Source organism: Oryzias latipes, chromosome 9 (genome assembly GCF_002234675.1).
Source record: "Oryzias latipes chromosome 9, ASM223467v1".
Lineage (NCBI taxonomy): Eukaryota > Metazoa > Chordata > Actinopteri > Beloniformes > Adrianichthyidae > Oryzias > Oryzias latipes.
The window spans coordinates 8,958,338-8,979,113 of record NC_019867.2 but is presented as its reverse complement, the minus strand read 5'-3'; the positions used below and the strand labels follow the sequence as shown (position 1 = coordinate 8,979,113).

Genomic DNA, 20,776 nt, shown 5'->3' with positions numbered 1-20,776 from the left:
ACCGCGTGCCGAGAGTGAGTAAGAGCGTGCACAAGTGTTGGGGGTGCGCACGCATTCATGTTTGGAGTTACGGAGTGAAGGAGAACAGTAATAAAAGGTTTTCCCCAGGTGTTGGAATAGGTTTGTGGTGCTGCTGCCTGGGGTCTCTTTCTCCAAGTCTGTGGCAGCAAACCCATACCAGTTCCAAACAACAGAGGATTTTATCATTTTTTTGGGAACACACTTCCCACTCTCACCGGGAGCCATGTACGTAGTCGCTTGCTGTTTCGTGTGTGCTATTATGTTGTCGTTTGTCGCTTCCCATACTGCCGTGTGAAATTAACGCTACGGAAGCTCTGGGGAGCCAAAAATACGCCATTACACAAAAACTCGTATTAGTTATTTTTTTAAATCACCCGTAACAAAAAATTCGAATTAATTAATTCAATCGATTTTTCGGCCAGACCCAGTATGAGCAAGACTGTCGTATCTGTGAGAGGACATGATAGTCTTTGTGTGGGGATTGCCGTATCTCGTGTAGGGTTACCTATAGGTTGGTTCCACTTGCAATCACTACAACCATAATATTTTTTCTTTTAATGGCATCAAACTGAGGAATCAAGTAGTGAAGTGTTAACACCAGTATGAACATATAATTACATATTACCATGGATGATTAAAGAAGTTTGACTTTTTTGGAAAGTCACTTAATCTGTATTATTTCTTTGTGTTGTGATATACAATGTAGATAAAAAATACAAGACATGGTCCTCCTCATACTTCTGCATGAAAGAAATGTCAAATGAACATGGATGACCTATGATGGGTTCTACATTAACAGATTTAAAAGGCCAAATTCTTACCCTAATCCACTGGTTGGCTTTTCTTTCCACAGCATTGCTAGGGTTCTCGGAGTACAGTCCCCACAGACACTGGAGGAGCAGCCCTCTGTTTGTATCTACAGACAAAGCATAATCACACAACTCATTACACACCATGTCTAAATCATTACCATCATTTTTACTGTTGTCTGCCAGGGAGTCCAGCAAACAACTACTGCTTGAGTATCCAGTAAACGCTCACCTCCCACAGTGACATAAGGGTTCCAGCACAGGCGGCCTACAATCTGGCCCAAAAAGGGCAGCTCCTTCATGCTTTCTGCTGTGGAGCCCTGAGAGAAAGACAGATTCAGAACGAGAGAAAGATTTGATGTCATGCCGTACATGGTTTCAATTTAAATACTTCTATACCTCTGGGAAAGCATGTGATTCAATCAAAACAGACATGGAGGTTTTAAACTAAGGCAGATGCTTCTACAGCTTACAGGACGCCCTTAATCGTGACTCGCATACATTGCATTTTTTTTAATCCAATGATAAATGACCACCAACATTTAATCTAAATAAATCAACATTTTCAAAACCAAGATGTAAAGGAGGTGAACTTAAGTATAAAAAGTATTGGTTCTTGGCACAACAAAGCTATTTAAAGCCAGAAGTCCTTATTTATTATGACTTGTAGGTCAGCAAAGTGAAAGAAATCCCTCATCCATAATATTTCTTCACAAGTTTAATCTGTAAATGATTAAATGGCAAAAACATAAACTTGTGCATTAAAAAACATTTTCTATCCTTGTATTAATAGAATATTGTACCATTGTGGACACAGCTGCATCAAAACATATTGAACAAAAAGGCGGGAAAAGAAAATGATGCAGCTTTAGGCCTTTAGGTTTCAAAAGCTTTACCCTGTCAAGGAGACTGACTTAACTCATTCAAGAGTATGACATCACCATTAATGGGAAGCATAATGGTAATAGGCCCTAGCAGAATTCCACTAAATACCCCCACAACCCCTACAACTATTGCTGCCCGCTACACAGGCCTCAATGTGGGCCCTCCGATTAGTCTGATCGTTTATGGTAAACGGTGTGTTTGTGTGAATGTGTGTACATGTGTTTATTTGTGTGTTGATGCAACAGAAAAGGAATGCTCACTTACAATAGAAACCATTCAATGTTCTGCAAGTACAGGAATGCCTTTAAGGAAAAAAAAAAAGCCATCACGACACAAAGTAATTATGACTGACTTCCAGGGCACAATCAGCATCAAAGAGCTGTCAGTAATATCTGTAATTACATGTGGAATTTGAAGCCATGGATCTTGTTTTGATTAGCCACAAAGGCATCTCAGAAACAACTGTCGGATTATGTTGAAGCCAAGGAGCTTAATGAAGCAAGAATTTCGTCAAATGAAAGTAAACGGTGTAGAAACACTTCTGCTAATGAACATGCAGAGGAGAGTACCAACAGAGCTGGAAAAATTACCTCAGAGATCATCGAAAAACAAAATCATATTTAATATAATCTGACATCAAGAACATTTTTAAAGTATTTAACGATTCAAAAAAATCCCTTTATGCATTTGATCAATCGGATGGACTCCTTTATGTTAGATGCCTGCCTCCTCTGAAGACGAGGGTCATTTGGAGTCTAATTTAAGTTTTATTGACTCTTAAATTAAACTGCTGCAGGGAAATGGAAAAAAAATGTTTTGTTGTTTTGCTATTTGTATTCATGTATCATTGCAATCCTGATCACTAGTATCGCATATCGCGAGTTTTCCTCATATGCAGCCCTATGAGATAAAACAAGACAACCGTACCAAATACCACCCAACAATGCACTCCTTAAGCTTCTGTATACATTGATTTATTCAAAATTAAATGCAGCAGTAAACGACTTAGCGGATACGTTATCTGTCTTTTTCCAGTTCGATAAGCTTACCGTTAGCTCCAACTTCAAATACATGGATAAATATGACGAAACAAACCACATTTCTAACATTGTTACCATTCAATTACAAAAGGAAATATCAAGATAGAAAACATCCTCTGCTTTTCTAACAATGTATAAACCTGCAAATTAACAATACAAAAATGTCTCATCGTGGGCCAAAAGCCACAAGAAAGCTTTAAAGTCATCAAAGGAGGCAAAAGTCTGCCAAGAGGCAGGGTATTCTCGGCTGCTCTTTTATGAGCCCACTGCCAGTAAAAAAGATTTCAACCCAATTAAGCTATACCGTTCTCTCTCTTTATTTATTTCTCGTTCAACGGCTCCACGGACTGTGACGCCTCTTTATGACGCACAGCCAAAGTAATGCTCACACAAAAAGAGAGCGAAAAGTGATTTGACAGTAAGCGCTTTCATCTACAAAAATATGATTGGGTTGCAGAGAAATGTGATAATCAGACTGAGACAATGAGACTGATTTTAATCATTTCAGAGGAATGACAGTAAATTATGTAGCTCAAAAGTGGCAGGAGTGCAATAATTGTGACAAAATAAATCATGCTTTTAATGTATTAGAGATGGTGATATCCTAAGGAGAGGGAGCTGGACAGAGAACCCAGCAGTGAAATCTTGCAACACTGCAGCCCTCCTGTCCTCGGCCCCTTTCCCAGATTTGCTGGATCTGATATGGGGATACATTAGGTTAGCGCTCCAGGTCCCAGCGCGGCTATTACCTGACTAACTCAACATTGCGCCTCTGCCAGCCAGTTATACACAGCCTCTGCAGAGCACAGAGCACCTTCTGTTACTCTGCCGGACTAACTGCTCAAACACTGACTCTGAAAGAGCATGTGTGTTTGGCCATGTGTAATGGACATATTTGTGTTTCACTTAATTAATTGTTCAAGAATCAAATGAATGCAGGTCAGCCTAATGTATGCAATCGATTCCTTTTTATTTGGTGATACGACTGAAACAGACCTGTTAGTCCTCGTTATGAATACAGACCATTTAAAGACCCACTGCAATGAAAATTGTGTTTTTTTTTGGTGTTTTTAACATGTTTTTGTGGCGCTTTTCTGATGATAGAGGACATGTATAAAAACAATTAAGCTTAAAATTGCATTTTGGAGTATTTCTACTATCAAATCACTGTGAATCAGGAGCAGACAAAAATACTTTGTTGGGAAAAACCTGTAGTTGTGATGTAGAGGCTACAATCAGCAGTAGGCCTGCACAATATACCGCAAATTTATGGTTATCGCAATATCTAGCTGTGCAATATTCATATCGCAATGTGCTAAAACAATCTTATGGCAACTTGAAGCATTTAAAGAACCAAATAAATCCCTTTACTCATTTCACCAATCGGATGAACCCTGTCACGTTATTGACCAATCAGATGGAGCCCTATTGTGTTAGATGTTGGCCTCCTACAGTATGTCGACGAGGGTCATTTGGAATATAATTTTTAAACTGTTGCAATGAAATGGGAATGATGTTTTTGGTTGTTTTGCTATTTGTTCATATACCACAAATGATATCGTTCTCGCAATATTTATCACTTATCTTGCATATCGCGAGTTTTCCTCATATCATGCAGCCCTAATCGGCAGTAAATAAGGATTCCTGCTCTCCTTCATTCTTTGGCATCAACATGCAGCTGGGATTTGACTGAAAACTGTAAGACTGGAGAGCTCCACAATTCTCCACAATTTTTGTTGCACTGTTAATGTAAGGTTGGGGTGGTGAGGGGCTGTAAGCTAGCGGGAGTGCGTGTGCTCTGCGGAAACTATGTCCAAGAAAAAAACACAGTTATTGATTTGTGCTCAAGATGCCATAATCAAAATTAAAAGACCATTGGGAATGCTATTACAACAGATATTAGTGAAGTGGAGCTTTAACTGGTATGTGAGCATTTTTTCACAAGAACCAACAGCTCAGCAATTTTTACTGTCAATTTATTGCAAAAGCAGCTTACTATGTTGCTGATCTGTGCGAGAACTTGCTTGAGGAAATCCGTCAGGCCCCTCAAATGTCGGAGGATATCTTTCTGAGCGTGTGCACCGCCAGCCTGGTCCCAGGCCACAGCTTTATCCAGCCAAAACTGCATCTTCTGAGCATCCAGCAAAGGCTCTGAAGTTTCTTGGAGTTGGCTCAATGGCTGCTGCAGCTCTGTCATGTTGTATGTGCAGGCAAATTAACTTCCAAGGCAAAGAAATATCCTATAAAACATAAAACCAGAGTAAAGCACAAGTGTTACAGAAAAGAAATCTTGCATAATCTAAGCTTAATTCTATTTAATTTTTTGGTATGAGAGCTTAGATAATTTTAACCTATATGACTCTGGCTTTTATAAATCGAAGTGTTAATTTAGAATTTCTATATAATGAAGAAATTTAGTTAGGAAAGATCTGGGTGTGTGCCAGATGAGATTATTATGCAAGTACTTCTCTTTCGGCATCCCTCGGCCACTAGGGCTAGCCCCTAAAAAAACTATTTTGGACAACACCACCGCACCAAATGCCCCTACAACTGGAGGGGTAAGGAGAAGCCGTAGGTGTAGGGGAAGAATTTGGATTCAGCCATAGTCTTACAACACAGATGTTTTGTTTCTGTGCGCATCAATATGTTAATAGCATAATGACAATCAAACATCTTTATTGAATAAGCTTTAAACCTCATAAAAGTTTTAAAATGTAATGGATTTGAAGCACTTATCTGGAAACAAAATCATTAAACTCAGAAAGAGTGAAAAATGAATAAAAAGTGAAAATGACATAACGATAGTCTAGTGTGGATTTACTGCACCCTCAAACCAAAATTTCCCAGTTAGAGCTCTTTATAAGTAACAAACAATTAAGGGGTGTAAATTAAATCAATTCTTGAGTTTGCTCAAGATTTGGTTTCATTTTGAAGCTAAAACAGTAAAACAGCCTATCTAAAGCCAAGAAGAACTCATCTTTACGAGACAGAGAAATTCCAAATAAAAATCTTACACTATAAAATTGATTATACATATATATGGCCTTCAGGTTTAAACAAAAACTTTTCACATTTAAGTTACTTTATTATGAAATGTAATTATATAAATAAATATTGCCTCTTGTAACAGCAAATATGGTAATTCAGTACAAGTATACATTTAACAATATTAAGCTTCAGACAAACTATGACCTACCGGGAAATGAAAAGTGAATTCATGAACTTATACGTATGGAGACAGGAAAGTGTGGGGTTTTAATAGCAAGGATGTGTATGATGAGGATACATTTTATGACTAAATATAGCCTGTGGATGGTATGTGTGTATTTATTGTTCCTTACAATAATGACAGGTCTGTGTGGCACATCATAGAGTTAGATTTTATGATCACCTGGTTACACAAGATTTGTTTAAAGTCTTGCCATCATCTCTGCTGGAAAGCCCCTATGGCACTCTGATGTGGATATATAAATACTCATTTTAAGGGAGGAAAAAGCCAAACCAAATTATAAACGAATACTTTTTTTTTGCCTTTTTTAAGATAAAAAAGAAAGACAAGTTCAGCGCAGCAGTTGTTATAGTAGCATAAAGTGTCCCTGAATGTTTCATCCCTAAGCTATGTGTAAAACAAAATAATCTGAAGTGAAAGTGTAAAAATGCTTCTCCACAGCCTGATTCCCTTGGTATATTAGTTTATATAGCATAGCATGCCTGCAGCACTGATGTTGACTTGAACATTTCAGAGCAGGAACAAGATGTGACTGGTCAAATATTTTTATTTTGAAGATTTGTCAGGCTTAGCTTGTTTGATTTGGGGTTTTACTGTGTTTGCTCTTCTAATTGGGAGATTGTTTGCATGATTTCTGTACTACCAAATATGCTACACATCAATTTCCAACATCACATCTGTGTTTACAGCATGTCAAACAGGATATTAAAGGTAAATCCAAATCCAAAAACCGTGGAGCAAATATTTGCCAATTATTTGAAAATTATTACATATATGAGTAAGATTAAACATACCTGTCCACATCACATGATGGCACCCTGCACAGTAAGTAAATTAGAAGCAGTAATGTGTACCTGCAGCGATGAACCGCAGGATGTCAGTGACTTATTCCACGTTTGAAGGTACATTTGGTTAAAAATCTTTGATTTAAGCAAAAGACGTACATACAAAAATCTGCGTCAAATTATTTAACAAACAACGCGGTGGCAAGAGCATCAGCATGTCTCAGAGAAAATCTGACTAATAATTCTTGACACATTCTTTCTTTGCTAGCTTGTTAGCAACTCGAGAGCATATTACTCATAGTCGTGTAACCGTAGTTACAGAAACGTCAAATTAAAACTTACAGCTACGCAAGTTCAGTAGGTGTCATCTTAACATGTCAGCAGAGCAGAAGTCGCCAATACTCATACTTTCGTCAAGTCTCCAGCTGTGCCGACATTGCTGTTTTTCCACGGAGTTAAACAACTGAACTTCCCTCCTTTCCCGGTAGTCTGCGCATAGACAAACCCGATTGGCTGAGAGCTTTGTTGCGCGCGCACACGCCACCGGGGTTGAATGATGGGAAATGGAGTATTCACTCGAAATGCTCAAAAAATAAAATGTCAGTGACAAACTTTTGAACAAGAATGTTAGAATAATAGTACTTTTTCTGTATAGACTGCATGCATGTCACCTAGTTTTTTTATCCTTAGATTTAACAAAGAGCAAATAAAATATCCTGAAATTTTTTTTTTATTTCAACTTGATTTGGAATTAAGAATATATTAAACCAATTAAGTCAACTAAATTTCCTAGGATTTGTTTTACACCTACATATTAATTTGGATAACAGACTAAATAAAGAGGCTCCTAAAATTGATGTAAAGCCAAATTCAATAAAAAAATTTTAAAAACAAATGTTTTGAAATTCATACATTAATACATTAACATTTTTCATCTTTTGAAATATTAAATGTGTATTTTTATTCATGCTCTTTTGTTTTACTGACCTATTCTGTCCAAATCGAATTATTTTTTACATATTATTGATTTATTACGGTAGCTTATTAACACTATATGCATAAGAATAATAAGATTGTGTCGAAGAGCAATTGTAGAGCAAAATCTGTAAAACTATATTTACAATGACATGTTTGCTGCTTATAATTTTTACAGACAGTTGTCTATGTCTTAAATTATAAGTAAGTTCTTTGCACAACAATGTGAATACCTCTACAAAGGCAGGCCTGAATGCCCTTCTTTTTTATTTTTTGCCAATTTGGACATTTCGTTGGATTACATTCTTTTTATTTATTTGTACGACAAACAATCTAAAGAAAGATTTGGTTCATACAATAGAAAAAACTTTGGGTCCCACCTTTGCACATTCTTTTGGCTGGCATGGTCCTAAACTGACATTACTCAGATGCTCTATAAAGACCCAGTCCTGACTTTAGGACATAGCATGAATGTGCAATTTCATCTGCTAATAAGCTTTCTGTGTTTTGCATGTCCTCATTAGAGCAAGCCTGAAACATGTTTTTTACCTCAAAATTCTTTATTTAAGTGGCTTCACCTGTATGAGGCTGTAACCCTTGTGCTACCCTAGGCACTTTAACATTGGGAGTTGGGTCATCTAGACCAGTGGCAGCAGACCAGGTTCACAACTGGTCTGTCAGAGAGGGGAAGCTCATTTTCGGCTTACAACATAAAATTGTCTATTTATTTAAAAGTAAAAATTCAAGCAATTTCGCCAAGCAAATATCAAAGAAATAGGTTGCAGCAGTTTTTATTTCGACTGAACTTGAGAAATCTGTGATGGGACTGAGCGCCAATAGCTTCAGTGTTTCCTTATAGTACAGAATCGCTGTCAGTCAAAAGGAGATGCAGTCTTTCGAAAGACCCGCCAATCATCACGCAGAAGCTCGGAGTCCGGGCCAGCCCACTCCCCATTCACCCCCATAGACGCTGAGCGTCCGTGGGCGGGACATAATCGCAGCGTTTATCCAATGACCATCTAGTTTTGAAGCGCTGAAAAAAAATGTTCAAAGCAGCCCCATTGAAGTCAATGAACGCTGGGCTTCAACAGGGAAATGCACTGTGACGCTGTGGGAATGTATGAGAAGGAAATCGAGTCAGCCGACCTGCTATATGTAACTGATTCTGAACGAACTCGTCTTTGAGATGAACGTTTTCTAACGCATTTTTAGTCAATAAAATGTTAATACAATAGTACATATTTGACAATTAATTTTGCGACATTATAAGGGAAGCTTAGCTTCCCTTGCAGTCTTAAAGAACTCACCACTGATCTAAACCCCACAAGACAGTGCGCTGAACCTTTTTTCTTCAATGATTTGTGATCTTCACTGGTGTCTTTGGATTACATGAAATCCTCTTCACCTTTATCCACGTTTGTCATGGTAGGGATAACACAACGTCAATGTAAGGGTGGGGTCATATTATAGCAAAAGAGTTAAATCCCCTCCCTAACTTTTTTTTAAAAGCGGTGTTAAACTCGAATATATGCAAATAGCTGTAGCTTTAGCTGCAGTTATGCATGCAGCTTAAAATGGCAATTTTTGAACAGGTCCTGAAGTTTGAACTTCAAGTTTTTTGTGGTTGGATATCCCAGGCCAAAGAATTTTGTCTGCTAGTATGTATGCACAGGTGTTGTAACGGTTTCGGTTTCTTTGTTCCTTGATTTCCTGTTTTATTTTGTACTAATTCCTGTTCTGTTGTTTCGAGTTTTACCCTTCCCCATCAGTCCTGAGTGTTTCCACCTGTGTCTTGTTGCCTTGTATGTATTTAAGTCCTGTCCTTCCCTTCTTCCTGTGTTGGTCCATATTGTGTCGTTCCCCGGTTTAGAGTTTTTCGAGTTTCAAGTTTGCCTGCCTGTTGCAGTGGTTTTGTTTTGTAGTTTCGAGTTTACGTTATTAAACCTTCCATTCCCTGCATCCTCCTGCCTCCACTCCTCTCTGCGCCTGGGTACCTCCCATTCTCCCCGTAACAGGTGTTTGCTAATATTGGGATCTTCAAGCATGCCCTCTGAGTTGCACCACACTGAAGTACAAAAGGTACTTAAAAAAAAGAAAAATTCATCTATTTTTTACAAGATCAGTTAAGAGGCAGAAAATACTTTTTTAATAGATTAACAACACAGTTTCTGTTGATGTATTAAGATGTTTTCATATTACACTAACAGTTGTTAATTCATTTAAGAAGTTAGTGGAAAGTTCGCATTGATAGAACAGCCAACCACTTCAAAGCTTTTCTAGTATTGTCTTTTTAACTTTGGTTAACCAGTCTTTTTGTTCAAATAAAAATGCTTTTGTTTCTGATGTTGGAAAACAATCCCCTCCAATAATGTATTGGGAAAGCAGGAATTGAAATAAGACATTTGTTGGTCCAGGTTCACTGCCATCTTCACCTGGGTATCCTGGCTGAACCGGGTCAACTAGGGCTTAATCGCACCCACATGCCTGGTACTGAGCATGTGTGTCTAAGTCTTGTAAAAACACTAGCACACTGGTTTGGAACCAGGTCCTTGGCATTTCTTTAAAAAAGAAAAAAAGAAGGAGAGAGGAAAGGAAAAAAAAAACATGGTGAAAACTTGGAAGCATGGTTTGATGCCAGGAGTGGAAACCCACAAGCTGATGTTTTCATGTAAGTATGCATGTGTGTTTATGCAAGTGTGTATTTGGCCACCAGTGGCAACCGATGTGTGTAACTCTTTCTTTGCTTGAATGAGCACACATGTGGATGCTATGGATGGAAGAAATGTAGTTTGAACCACGCATGCTTTTTACTGTGCTATGTGATTATTATAAAACCAAAAGTCGGGACATTGAGGTCACATCTCGTCCATACGGCTGTGTTTGTTTGCATGTCAAAAAATAGACTTTCATCTTTGTTGTAGCGACTGATTAAAAGCAAAGAAAACGAAATCTAAAATATCAAAAAAACATTGAAATGAAAAAGAAAATCCCTGATTCTCAATATTTTGAAGTAAAGCCCATTTTCTGATCTTGTGGTTTGGCCCATAAGGGTTTAAGCCAGCTGGAGAACTGAGACATCAGTCTTTGGTTTGTATGCTGGACTCACTGAGACCTGGCACTACACAACTGACCAATTTTTTTTTTATCCAGGCCAAAGACATTAAACAACCTGACTCTGCGTCTGTGGCAGTATATAACTTGATATGATTTTGTTCTTTCCCATGCCTTTAAACAAAGAAAAGTGCATCGTCAATTTATCATCTTGAAAAAAATCTTTACAAGTTGTCCTTGCTTAAGATTCCTAGTTTTGAAAGTTGGGTTGCCTTTTTGAAATCCGGTAAAGTCTTAAATTATAATAAATAATCACATACATGTGATAAATGGAATGTTCCTGTAAAATAAGGGGGAAAAAAGTGTGTTTTGTCACCAAATCAGAACCACAATGTCAGGCTAAGGTCACTGGGGTTTGCTTTTGCTTCAGTTACTTGAGTGATTTTTATGCCAAACCTGAAAGACTACTTGAGGAGGAAAACCATCTGGCAACTGGAGGGTTTCATTACTCTTTTGACTTCAAAATAAGAGTAAAAGTAAAAATGTATACAGAAAAAAGAAATGTACCTTTTCAATTCACAAATGTTTGATTTTGAGAATTTTTTATAAGAGGAGGATGTAGTAGAATAAAGAAAGACAGTAGTTTAAACACATTGGCCACAAAAAATACCACAGGTTTTCTTTTATTGATTAAATTGTGTTTAGACTTTTATGGTACATTTGCAAAGTTTCTGATATCCTCATATTATTAATATTGGTGAATTATTTGCTGCTTCTCGTCTGATCCTTTGATACCTGATCCAGCTTTGTTTCATGGTTCCTTTTTTCTGGTTTAGCTAATGATCCCGTGACGTACAGAAACAAATTTGTCTCATTGCCAGTCACTCCCACAGTCACTTTGGTTTCCTGCAAGCACTAGTAAATATTTATAGTGAGCTTGTTTACCCACAGACCAAAAAGGTTCTCACCATTATCTGATTTCTGGAGTTATCAGATTATCCAGATGAGTGTGTAGAGTCTATCAGTCACAATAAATCTGATTAAAAGACAAACCAGTTTCAATACCAAAATGTAATATGCTCTTGGATGAATACTTTTTATCCGATTTATTTTTATTTAGTTTTCTTACATATGTCCATGTATAAAAATAACTAAAATCTTTTCATAAACGTACTAAACAAGGTCAGATCATTACAGAAAGAAATCCAAATGCTGTTTTTCCTCATAGGGTATGAACCAAGGGTAAAAGCAGCATGTATTCTATTAAACAGGCTTCCCACATTAGCACATGACGACTTTATGGTCAACAGGATTTCAAGTTTTCCTAACAAAAGGAGGTAAAAGAACATATATAACTGCTTTTTCATCAATGCATTTCTAATTGCATGCAACCGCTTTTAAATAAGTTTATTATAATTATTTAAACATTTTTTTAATTTGTGATATTGCTCATTGGTCTCAGATTGTTAATTTTAAGTTAAGTTGCGGTGTCTTTCCATTTTATTATATCTAGTAATAGTTTAAGTTTTGCTAAAACACTTGCTTCGGACTTGTCATAACAGTAATTTGTCCAAGTCTACTAACAGTATGTAAATACTCTCGCATGTGTCAAAGATAATATAACAACATGTCTATATTTGTCCAATAAAATCAAATTATTAACTTTGGGAGAAAATCTATTCATAGTTTGAATCTTTTGGAACCAAGATGTTTGTCTTTTTTTTTTTAAATTTCTTGAAAGTTTTTTTTTATTTTACCTGTGCAAACCCCTTGTCACAGGGATACACAGTCAGTCAATTCCAGGGCCTTTTTTTTTTTTTTTTTTTACAAAGCATGATTCTTAATTGCTTTAAGAAAAAGTTGAGGATTGGTCACAACAGCAAAGGAGATTCTGTGACCAATTTGAAACAGCACTGCATACATCCACCAGTACACAAGTCAGACACCACTGAAAAAAGTCAGACTACTCAGAACTGCACATTTATGAATGCTGCAAGGCAATCAGTTGTTTTAGGTAATTTTAAACATGAAAAAAGTAAGCTTGATTTGATAATAAAATTTAAGCACCTAATTTTTTTAGGGTTTCCCTGCAAAAAAGACTATTTTAACCTTTACTCAATGACTTATGTTAAATTGTTTTTAATGCACATGAATGGCCAAGACAAAACCAGACTTTAGGTTTGCATAAGCTGCTCTGAACACAAACTGCCCTCTTGTGACTTTGTGACTGTTGCTCATTCATACCCCATGCCCCGACAACCTCCAAGAACAATCAAAGCTTTGCCTTCATTTCTACATGAGATATTACACCATGCACACTGGAAGTCTCCCACTCTCACACACACACACACACGGCACACACTCTCACATTCATACCCACATAGACACCTGCTTTCTATTAGTCCAGTAGATTGCAGGGAAATTGAGTGGGAGTGTTAAACACAAACACATCCATCTATCTGCCCTTCTGTCCACAATAATTACACACTTCCTGCTCTAAAATCCTTCTCAAATAGCTTCCACTCCAATCACGTCTCTATTTCAGTTGGAGTTTACATCTCTGTGTGTGTAAATGCTTGCAGGCAGTTTGCAGATGCAGCACACACTCCGATACTCCAACCTACTGATGCATGTGTGAATAATCATAACTTTTCTTATTAGAGGTGGGTGTAATGCCATTCTAAACAATAACATGAGACAAACTGAATGGAAAAGTCGATTATTCTGTTTCACTTTTCCCACTTAACACTTTTGAGGAAATATCAAAGCATCCTGGATTTTGTTTATGAGCTGTAGAGTTAAATTCAGGGCTATTACTTGCTTTAAACTGTGGAGGCTCATCCATGTTTGCACCCACAGTATGTCAGACCAATGCACATCTCCTTTGCATGCAGCTCTATAGATGCAGATGGGGTGCTCACAGATTTTTCTCCATCACTGTTCCCCCTTAAGCTTCTTTCATGCTGCAAAAATCAATAAGCACAATGGAAAAAGGGAAGAGGAAATTCTCCTTTCCTTGCCTCTTTGTGAATGGGCAGATCATTAGCAAATTCCAAAGTGAATACCATCATCACCTCGGAAAGACCCTCCTCAAATTCGCTATACTTTTGGTAAATCTTCCCGCGATTATTGCTTTTATGGCTTTGCCTGTTAAAGACTTGTGACAATCATTTGTTCCAGTTTGGCTTTGCTGAAGTGTGTATTTGCTTTGCCTTCTCAGAGATAAGAGGGCAAAGTCCCTGTGTCTGCTCATGATGCATCTGTTTCCATACATTGTTGCATGTTTGCTGGCAAACAAACAGCATTTTTAACAAAGAACTGGATGGTGGTGATGCTAGGGATTCATCTGGTGTTTGCATGCGTGCATGCGTGTGTGTGTGTGTGTATGTGTGTGTTTGCATGCCACCAGGAGTACATTAAACAAAAGGAAGAAAGCATGACAGCATCCAGCCTCAGTTTGTCATCCTCAGTGTAAACGGCCGTACATCATGCTAACATCTTACATGTGCTCGGGCCGGTCTCAGCAGTCACACATGGCCGTGTCAACACAGCATTAATGAAAACAAGAGAGTGAAAGGAGAGAGCAGAGGGAGGGACAGAGATAAAGACAAATGGAGAGTAAAGGAAAAGACAAAAAAGAGCAAAGTCAGACAGCAGCAGAAAATTAGCGAAGGGGTGCAGAAAGCTGCAGGCAGGATAAATGTTTCCAGTTTGAAACAGAAGAGGGGGAGATTATGACAGGGCTTGGCACCTCTCTGCAGCACTCGTCTGTAATGCAAAAAAAATGTGGGTGGGTTTTCCACCTCCACAAAATAAACGATGCGAAGGGAAATGGGAGTAAACAACATCAGTCATTATAATTACTCTCATACGGCTACTCCCATGCATCATCAACTACCCCCTACTCCCCATTTCACCCTCTTCCTCCCTCAATTTTCCATCTGTCTTAACTCCTACTTCTTTTCTCTACCCCTTCCCTTTGACTTGATTACACCTGTATTTTTTTTACTCCCTGTCACCCATTCATTCATCTTCTGAACCCGCTTATTCTTGTTCAGGTTCACAAAGAGACTGGAACCAACTACTGTCGGGCAAAGGTGGGGTACAGCCTTGACAGTTTGCCAGTCCATTGCAGGGTTCTCTGTCACTCTTTTTTCCCTCTTGTAGTAGTTACTCTTGTCCAGTGGCTATAATGATTGTCACCTCCATTGTCATCGTTATTCGACTCCAGAATTGGTCCAGTCTTTAAGGAAACGAGCAAATAGATGGGACAAGTAACCCTGATTGGTTTTGGAACATACATAAGGATGCAGTTCTTGATTAAAAATTCAACAACCAATCAAAATATCATGTCCTTGTGTGAACACATTTTTTTTCTCCAATACAAAATGAAAGGAGGATCATAAAACGTATTCCCATAGCAATTGAGTTGGATACTAAAACAAAATACAAGAGAAAACAATGTTATTTTCTTAAACTTGAATGGCTTCTTTTGTCTGTAAACATCTCATAGATGTTTACAGTGTTTCCCTTACAGTGCCCTGAACCTGCGTTACAACCCATCCATCCATGTTGCACCTCTCATTTCAGAGGAGATAAAAATGTGTCCAATATTTTGAATGCAAAGACAACTGTTTTAGCTGCCATCTCTCTTCATGCCTCCCATAGTTACCATTATCCAGCTTCTGCAGAGATCACTGAGACAATCTATTGCCAGATATGTGACATCAGAGACTGCATGACCAGCCACCTAACATTTTTCAACCATAGAGATTTAAGCACTAAATCTGTGATCTTTTGGGAAATATTAAACTTAAGTGTTTTGTTATGTTTGCCTTTGGGTCCATCCAACCACCAATCAGAAAACCCCCCACTAATAATGTAAACATTTGAACTCCACCCTACCCCCCTTGTTCCTGCACATAATTTGACTGAATACATATTTTGGACTCATCTAATAGATTTTACTTTCAGTTAGAGATATTATGACAAAATACATTCAGGGCAAAAAGGCAAAACTCATCTTTTTTGGACTCTGTTTTTTTCTTAATGTCTTTTAAAAGAGTTCACTTTGGGAACCTGACAGTACATCATCTGCAAAAAAGTAGATACAACAACACTTTTCTGAAAAAGGAGGAAAATGCTACTTGTGGGGAGAAATACACGAGAAAAAGTAACAAAGGACAATTCTGGCAAAGCCTAATACCTATTTAAAAGAGTTTTTTTTTACACCACTTGCATAGAAGATCTGTAATCTTGAATCACTTTGCCACAAGTAGCACAAGCAACCTTTTTTCCCCATCCACAAAACACACAAACGGTTGTTGAGAAACCTCCATGCACTCCCTATTGTCCTCACCAGCTGATCCAGAGTTTTACATTCAGAGATACAAGTTCTACCTGTTGATCACAGTCTTCTCTACAGATGGTGCAGCTTTTGCTTTTCTCCCCCAAGCTGAAAAGTGTATAACAGACTAGAATTATGAGGCTGTGAAAGTTAGAGAAAAACATTACAAACTGCAATGCATTAGTATTCGGTGAGTGTTGTCAGGATGGACAGACAACAGCCAGATGTAAAATTAATATACAAGAAGTCCAAGATTTTCTTTTTTTGTTGATTTTAGGGGCAGGGATACAAGTACACGCACTGAATGTGTCTTGCAGCAGACGACTTGAAATCTACTTCATGCGTGGTAAATCATGTCATCTGTTTCTAAGAATTGGATGTGTTTCCATCGTGCTCTTAGCACTCTCCCTGGTGCTTACTTTTCTCTCAAACATTTCCTGGAAAGCTCTGATTGTGTGGTGAAAAATGTGATGAAAAGCGGCTTTAAAAGCACTCACTCATGTAAAGCCTGAATGAAAGAGTGATATATTTAAATGCAAATATTTTTAAATTCCACAAGAAAAAAATTGAATGTTGCTTTTATTTTTATATTTTTTACACTTTTTTTTAATACATTTGTCAATTGTGGGCAGCTTAAGCGGAAAAAGGTCTGGTCTGAAAAACACAGAACCCCAATAGAATCTTTTGTTTTTCTTGTTCTGGAGCAAATCTATCTTCAGATTGCTACCGGCATCTTGTTGTATATGTAAAAAATATAATGAATAACAGCTAGTTTATAAAAATGAGCCACATACAAAATAAACCCAAAATTTTAAAGGTTCATAAATACAAGAATGCCAAACTGTTGTTAAATATATCAGTTATGGTCAAATTTGGTCAATAGAACAACGTTTTCTTTTTCTATTGTTATTAAACATGTCACACCTACACAATACCACAAGACTAAGGATAAAATAAATGTTTTTCCTTTTATTGTTGTTGTTACTACTATGGAGAAAATGACATTTCTCCCTCTGTTTTGTTTGTAATGTGGTTCTTTGCAAAAGTAGAGTTAAAAAAGGAAGTCTCCCACTCTCTGTTAAAAAAGAGAATTTTAATGAAAGGGAACGGCCATAGGATCAAACTGGAATTAGCTTTTGTTTTCCTTGAATCTTCCAAGTTTTTTCTTGTTTGCACAAAACATGAAAAAAATGATAGTTTTATATAATGATCTTGCAGGTAGAAGTTGTCATATTTTGACTTTCAGAAACAAATAAAATGAAACAAATAATAACAAAGTTCATTTTTATTTATGCTGCGCAGAAATCAACTTCGTTTTTATCTGTTCGAACATTGTTTAAAGAATAGAGCTTCCCAACCAATACAAAAAAGGAGATTATTTTTTAGCATAAATTTCCATCCATTCATTTCAGAACCTGCGTAATCCATTCTGAGGTTTGAGGTTGTTGGAGCCAACCTTTTGCTGGGTGAAGGCAGGATGTACCCTGAACAGGTTGCCAGTTTGTTGTGATCACACTTACATACACACCTAAGGGGAATTTAGAGTCACTAATTAACCTATGACACACATTTCTAGACAGTGGGAGAAAACTAGATTGCCTCGAAAAAAATCTACACATGCTGGAGGAGAACATACTAACTCCACACAGAAAGGTTTGAACCAGGACCTTCTTACTGTGCCAAACCCTGCACCACTGTGCAATCCTGTGTCCAAACTTAAAAAAAAAGGAAAGAGAAACCAAATTTAAGGCGCAATTTTAAAAAATATAGATATGTGAGGGGAAAAAAAGAATCAATCAGAATTAATTCTTGCTAATCAGAATCAAGTTTTTCATGAAGTTTGCTGATTGATTAGCACTATTCTTGAAAGGTGTTGATTTTCACCGTGGCAGCTTGTCAAGCTGTTCTTTTCATGCAAAACTTATGTAAGTCTGGTCAAGGGGGTTTTGGAACTGCACAGATTGCTCTTGTATAAAAGAATGCTACTCCTCTTCAATGAGCCTGCCAAAGTGAAAAGGGTTCCAAAGAGCGATCAAGCTGCAGCAGCAGCAGGAACTTCCCAAAAACCACCCAACATGAGGTTGCACCACATGAGAGCAAAAACAGGAGACAGTTTAACTCTGTCATGACGCCAGACCTTGTAAAATATTTGACATTATTTTGCGCTTCCAAAGAATTTGTGAACTTCAGAATGCATACTTCAAAGGACATTATGGTAGATAAATCAAGAAAACAATGCATCTCTGGTGTCTGTCATCTTAAAATTGGTCCCTGCTTCTAGTTAATCCAGCACATTTGTCTTAAAGCTTTGGCAACATATGCAGCACACTCTCAGAGGGATCTCATTTAAATCTTAATGAACAAAGAATCAAACAAAGCAAAAATGCATTATGGGATGAGCTGTCATGAAAAATTAATATTCAACAAGAGCTTTTTTTTGGTAATTCTGTGATGCAATTTCTTTGACAGACGTGTGTGTTTTTTAACCTAAAATGTGGAGCCAATATCAGCAGAGACACGCAGTTCTTATACTCTCTTAAATCTCTGGTTGCCAATCACATCAGGCCTGCACAGACATCCAGCAGCTTTGACATAGAAGCATGCAAAGGTTTGCAGCTGAATGATTTTCAAGGTGTCTTTGAGGCCTCAAAGGCAAAGCCCCTGTTTGTCAGAGGCTGGGCTTGTATCAACACACCATATGATTTTTCCTGCAGACTTATTCTTAAACTCCCTTTTCATAAAGAATGTGCAAATCGAAGTAACCCCGAATTGCTGCGTGTGGCTGTGTGGGTCCCGATGCAGTCCCGTCAACAGAGCAATCATTCATGTAGAGGTGAGTATACACTGGGAGGGTTTAGCTTTAGTAGCAGGTGATGATGGACAAGCCTTTCAGGGATGGGAAAAGGGATGGATGGATGGATGGATGGAGGAGAAGGACTGGAGCGGGAAGGACAGGAAGCAGACTTCACAAAAAAGAGTTGGTAAGTGTCTGCTGCATTGTCATAGGCTAGTTCCACTTCATACAAGTCAAGAGAGGAAGAAACATCCTAATTGCCTCCTCTTTCCTGACTCCTCCATCTCCCTCCCCTGCCAGTCCTTCTCAGCGGGCTGAGAGGACAGGTACCGGAAACACTTATTCATTAACAACCTGGAGCTCGTTAGCGTCGCTGAAGCACTCTTCACAGTGTAAGGGCAGCTTGGATATATGTGTGTGCATGTGTTTGTGATGTGAGTGGGGCTAAAGGCTAAAGTGGGGGCAGAGGGTGGAGGGGGGTGCTAGTGTGGTGACCCAGGGTCCTCCAACAGATGAGGGGAGTGGTGGTGAAACCGATCTTAACAACATTGCAACTCAGTGAACCATGTCACCCCCGACGAGCGCTGGGTGGACAGTTTTCTTTGGCACACCAAGTTTCATCAATGTGGAGGATGACTTTTAATTTTTTGTTTTGTTTTTTTAGGGTGGGTGTGAGAACTTATTTTAAATAGTTTTTTAAATCTTCAAATTACAAAGTTGTTTTTTCAGCTGAATATTTTAAACCATCATGAAACCAAGTCCAGTCTAGAAGTTTGGAAGCGGAACCACAGCTCTGAATGAGAAAAACGAAAAAATGCTGTTGGAAAAAGCTTGTAGCAGTGACGTATACATTTAGCAAGCCAAAAGCATCCTGATACATCCACTTGCAGACAAACAAATCCATGTATGTCTTTGTTTTCCTCGTCTGAGCTGGTATCTGGCTAAAAACTGTACAGTTGGGTTGCTCTGATAGTTCTTGCCATTTCTAATAAACTGCCACTCAGAAGAAACTATGTCCTAGAAAAAGACAGTTTAAAAAAATAGATCAAAAGAGTATTTGGTGTGAGTCTTTAAGAAAACATGACTTAGTAAAATGATTTTTTTTTTTTAAGATAAGAATTCTAGGTAAGACAATTTTTTTTTACCCCATTAGCCTTTTTTTTTTCTTATTTAAACAAGGTTTTAAGAATTTTTGACTTATTTCTAAGGGGACTGTTTTAACATTGCAGGTAGTTTGTTAAATGTTAGTGTAGCCTCTTAGCAATGGTCGTACAGAAAGCAGGTGAGCCAAGTACTTTTTATGGCTTTAAAAGATAATTACACGCCTACTGACTCCCTTTTACTGCTGATCGAATTTGAGCGAGTGTGCTGGCCTTTCTAAGGCTCAAGTTGAGACTGTCCCGCTATAAGTTTGGTCGCGATTAAAAAAAACAGGAGGGACTGTTGAAATTTGAATTTTCCTGCAGGGCGACTCCGGCTTTTTTCTCCCCCCTACCGGCCTGGAGTATGAGAGTAAATCGCTGCCACCCATGCAGCTGACAAGGTGCACTCCCTCTTTCACCATCGGTATAGCAAAGCTCAAGGCCACATGCCCTCTTTCATTACTTTGAACAGGCCAGCTGTATTGTAAGTACAACCAATTTCCTTGTACTCTATAAAGCTGTCAATCAAAATCATTCAGAATACAGAGTGGTGGTATGGGGTGCAGGGGCGGAGCTGGGTGGGCTTTAGGGGAGGGCTGCAGGCCTCTGGACCAGATGTGGGATGTTTTACACAGAGGGAGGTGCTGGAAGGAGGGGAGGGGTTACCTGCTACAAACAAAAAAGCAGAAAAAAAGCAG

General features: G+C 38.1%; 1 protein-coding gene across 7 annotated transcripts in view; it reads right to left on the bottom strand.

The window, feature by feature from the left end:
• Positions 1–7,254, bottom strand: part of fancc (Fanconi anemia complementation group C) — a 31,251-nt gene extending 23,997 nt beyond the window's left edge. For 3 of the 7 annotated variants that reach the window (XM_023958355.1, XM_023958349.1, XM_020705805.2), the window contains exons 1-4: positions 7,112–7,254; positions 4,752–4,995; positions 1,063–1,150; positions 843–937 (exon numbers count right to left, since the gene is read on the bottom strand). In XM_023958355.1, the coding sequence (XP_023814123.1) occupies positions 843–937; positions 1,063–1,150; positions 4,752–4,952 (384 nt within the window). In that variant the 5' untranslated portion in view covers positions 4,953–4,995; positions 7,112–7,254. Of the gene's footprint in view, positions 1–842; positions 938–1,062; positions 1,151–1,979; positions 2,018–4,751; positions 4,996–6,778; positions 6,839–7,111 lie in introns of those variants that run through there. The other 4 variants (XM_023958350.1, XM_023958352.1, XM_023958351.1 and 1 more) reach the window with 4 other exon arrangements.
• Between the last annotated feature and the right edge of the window lie 13,522 nt (positions 7,255–20,776).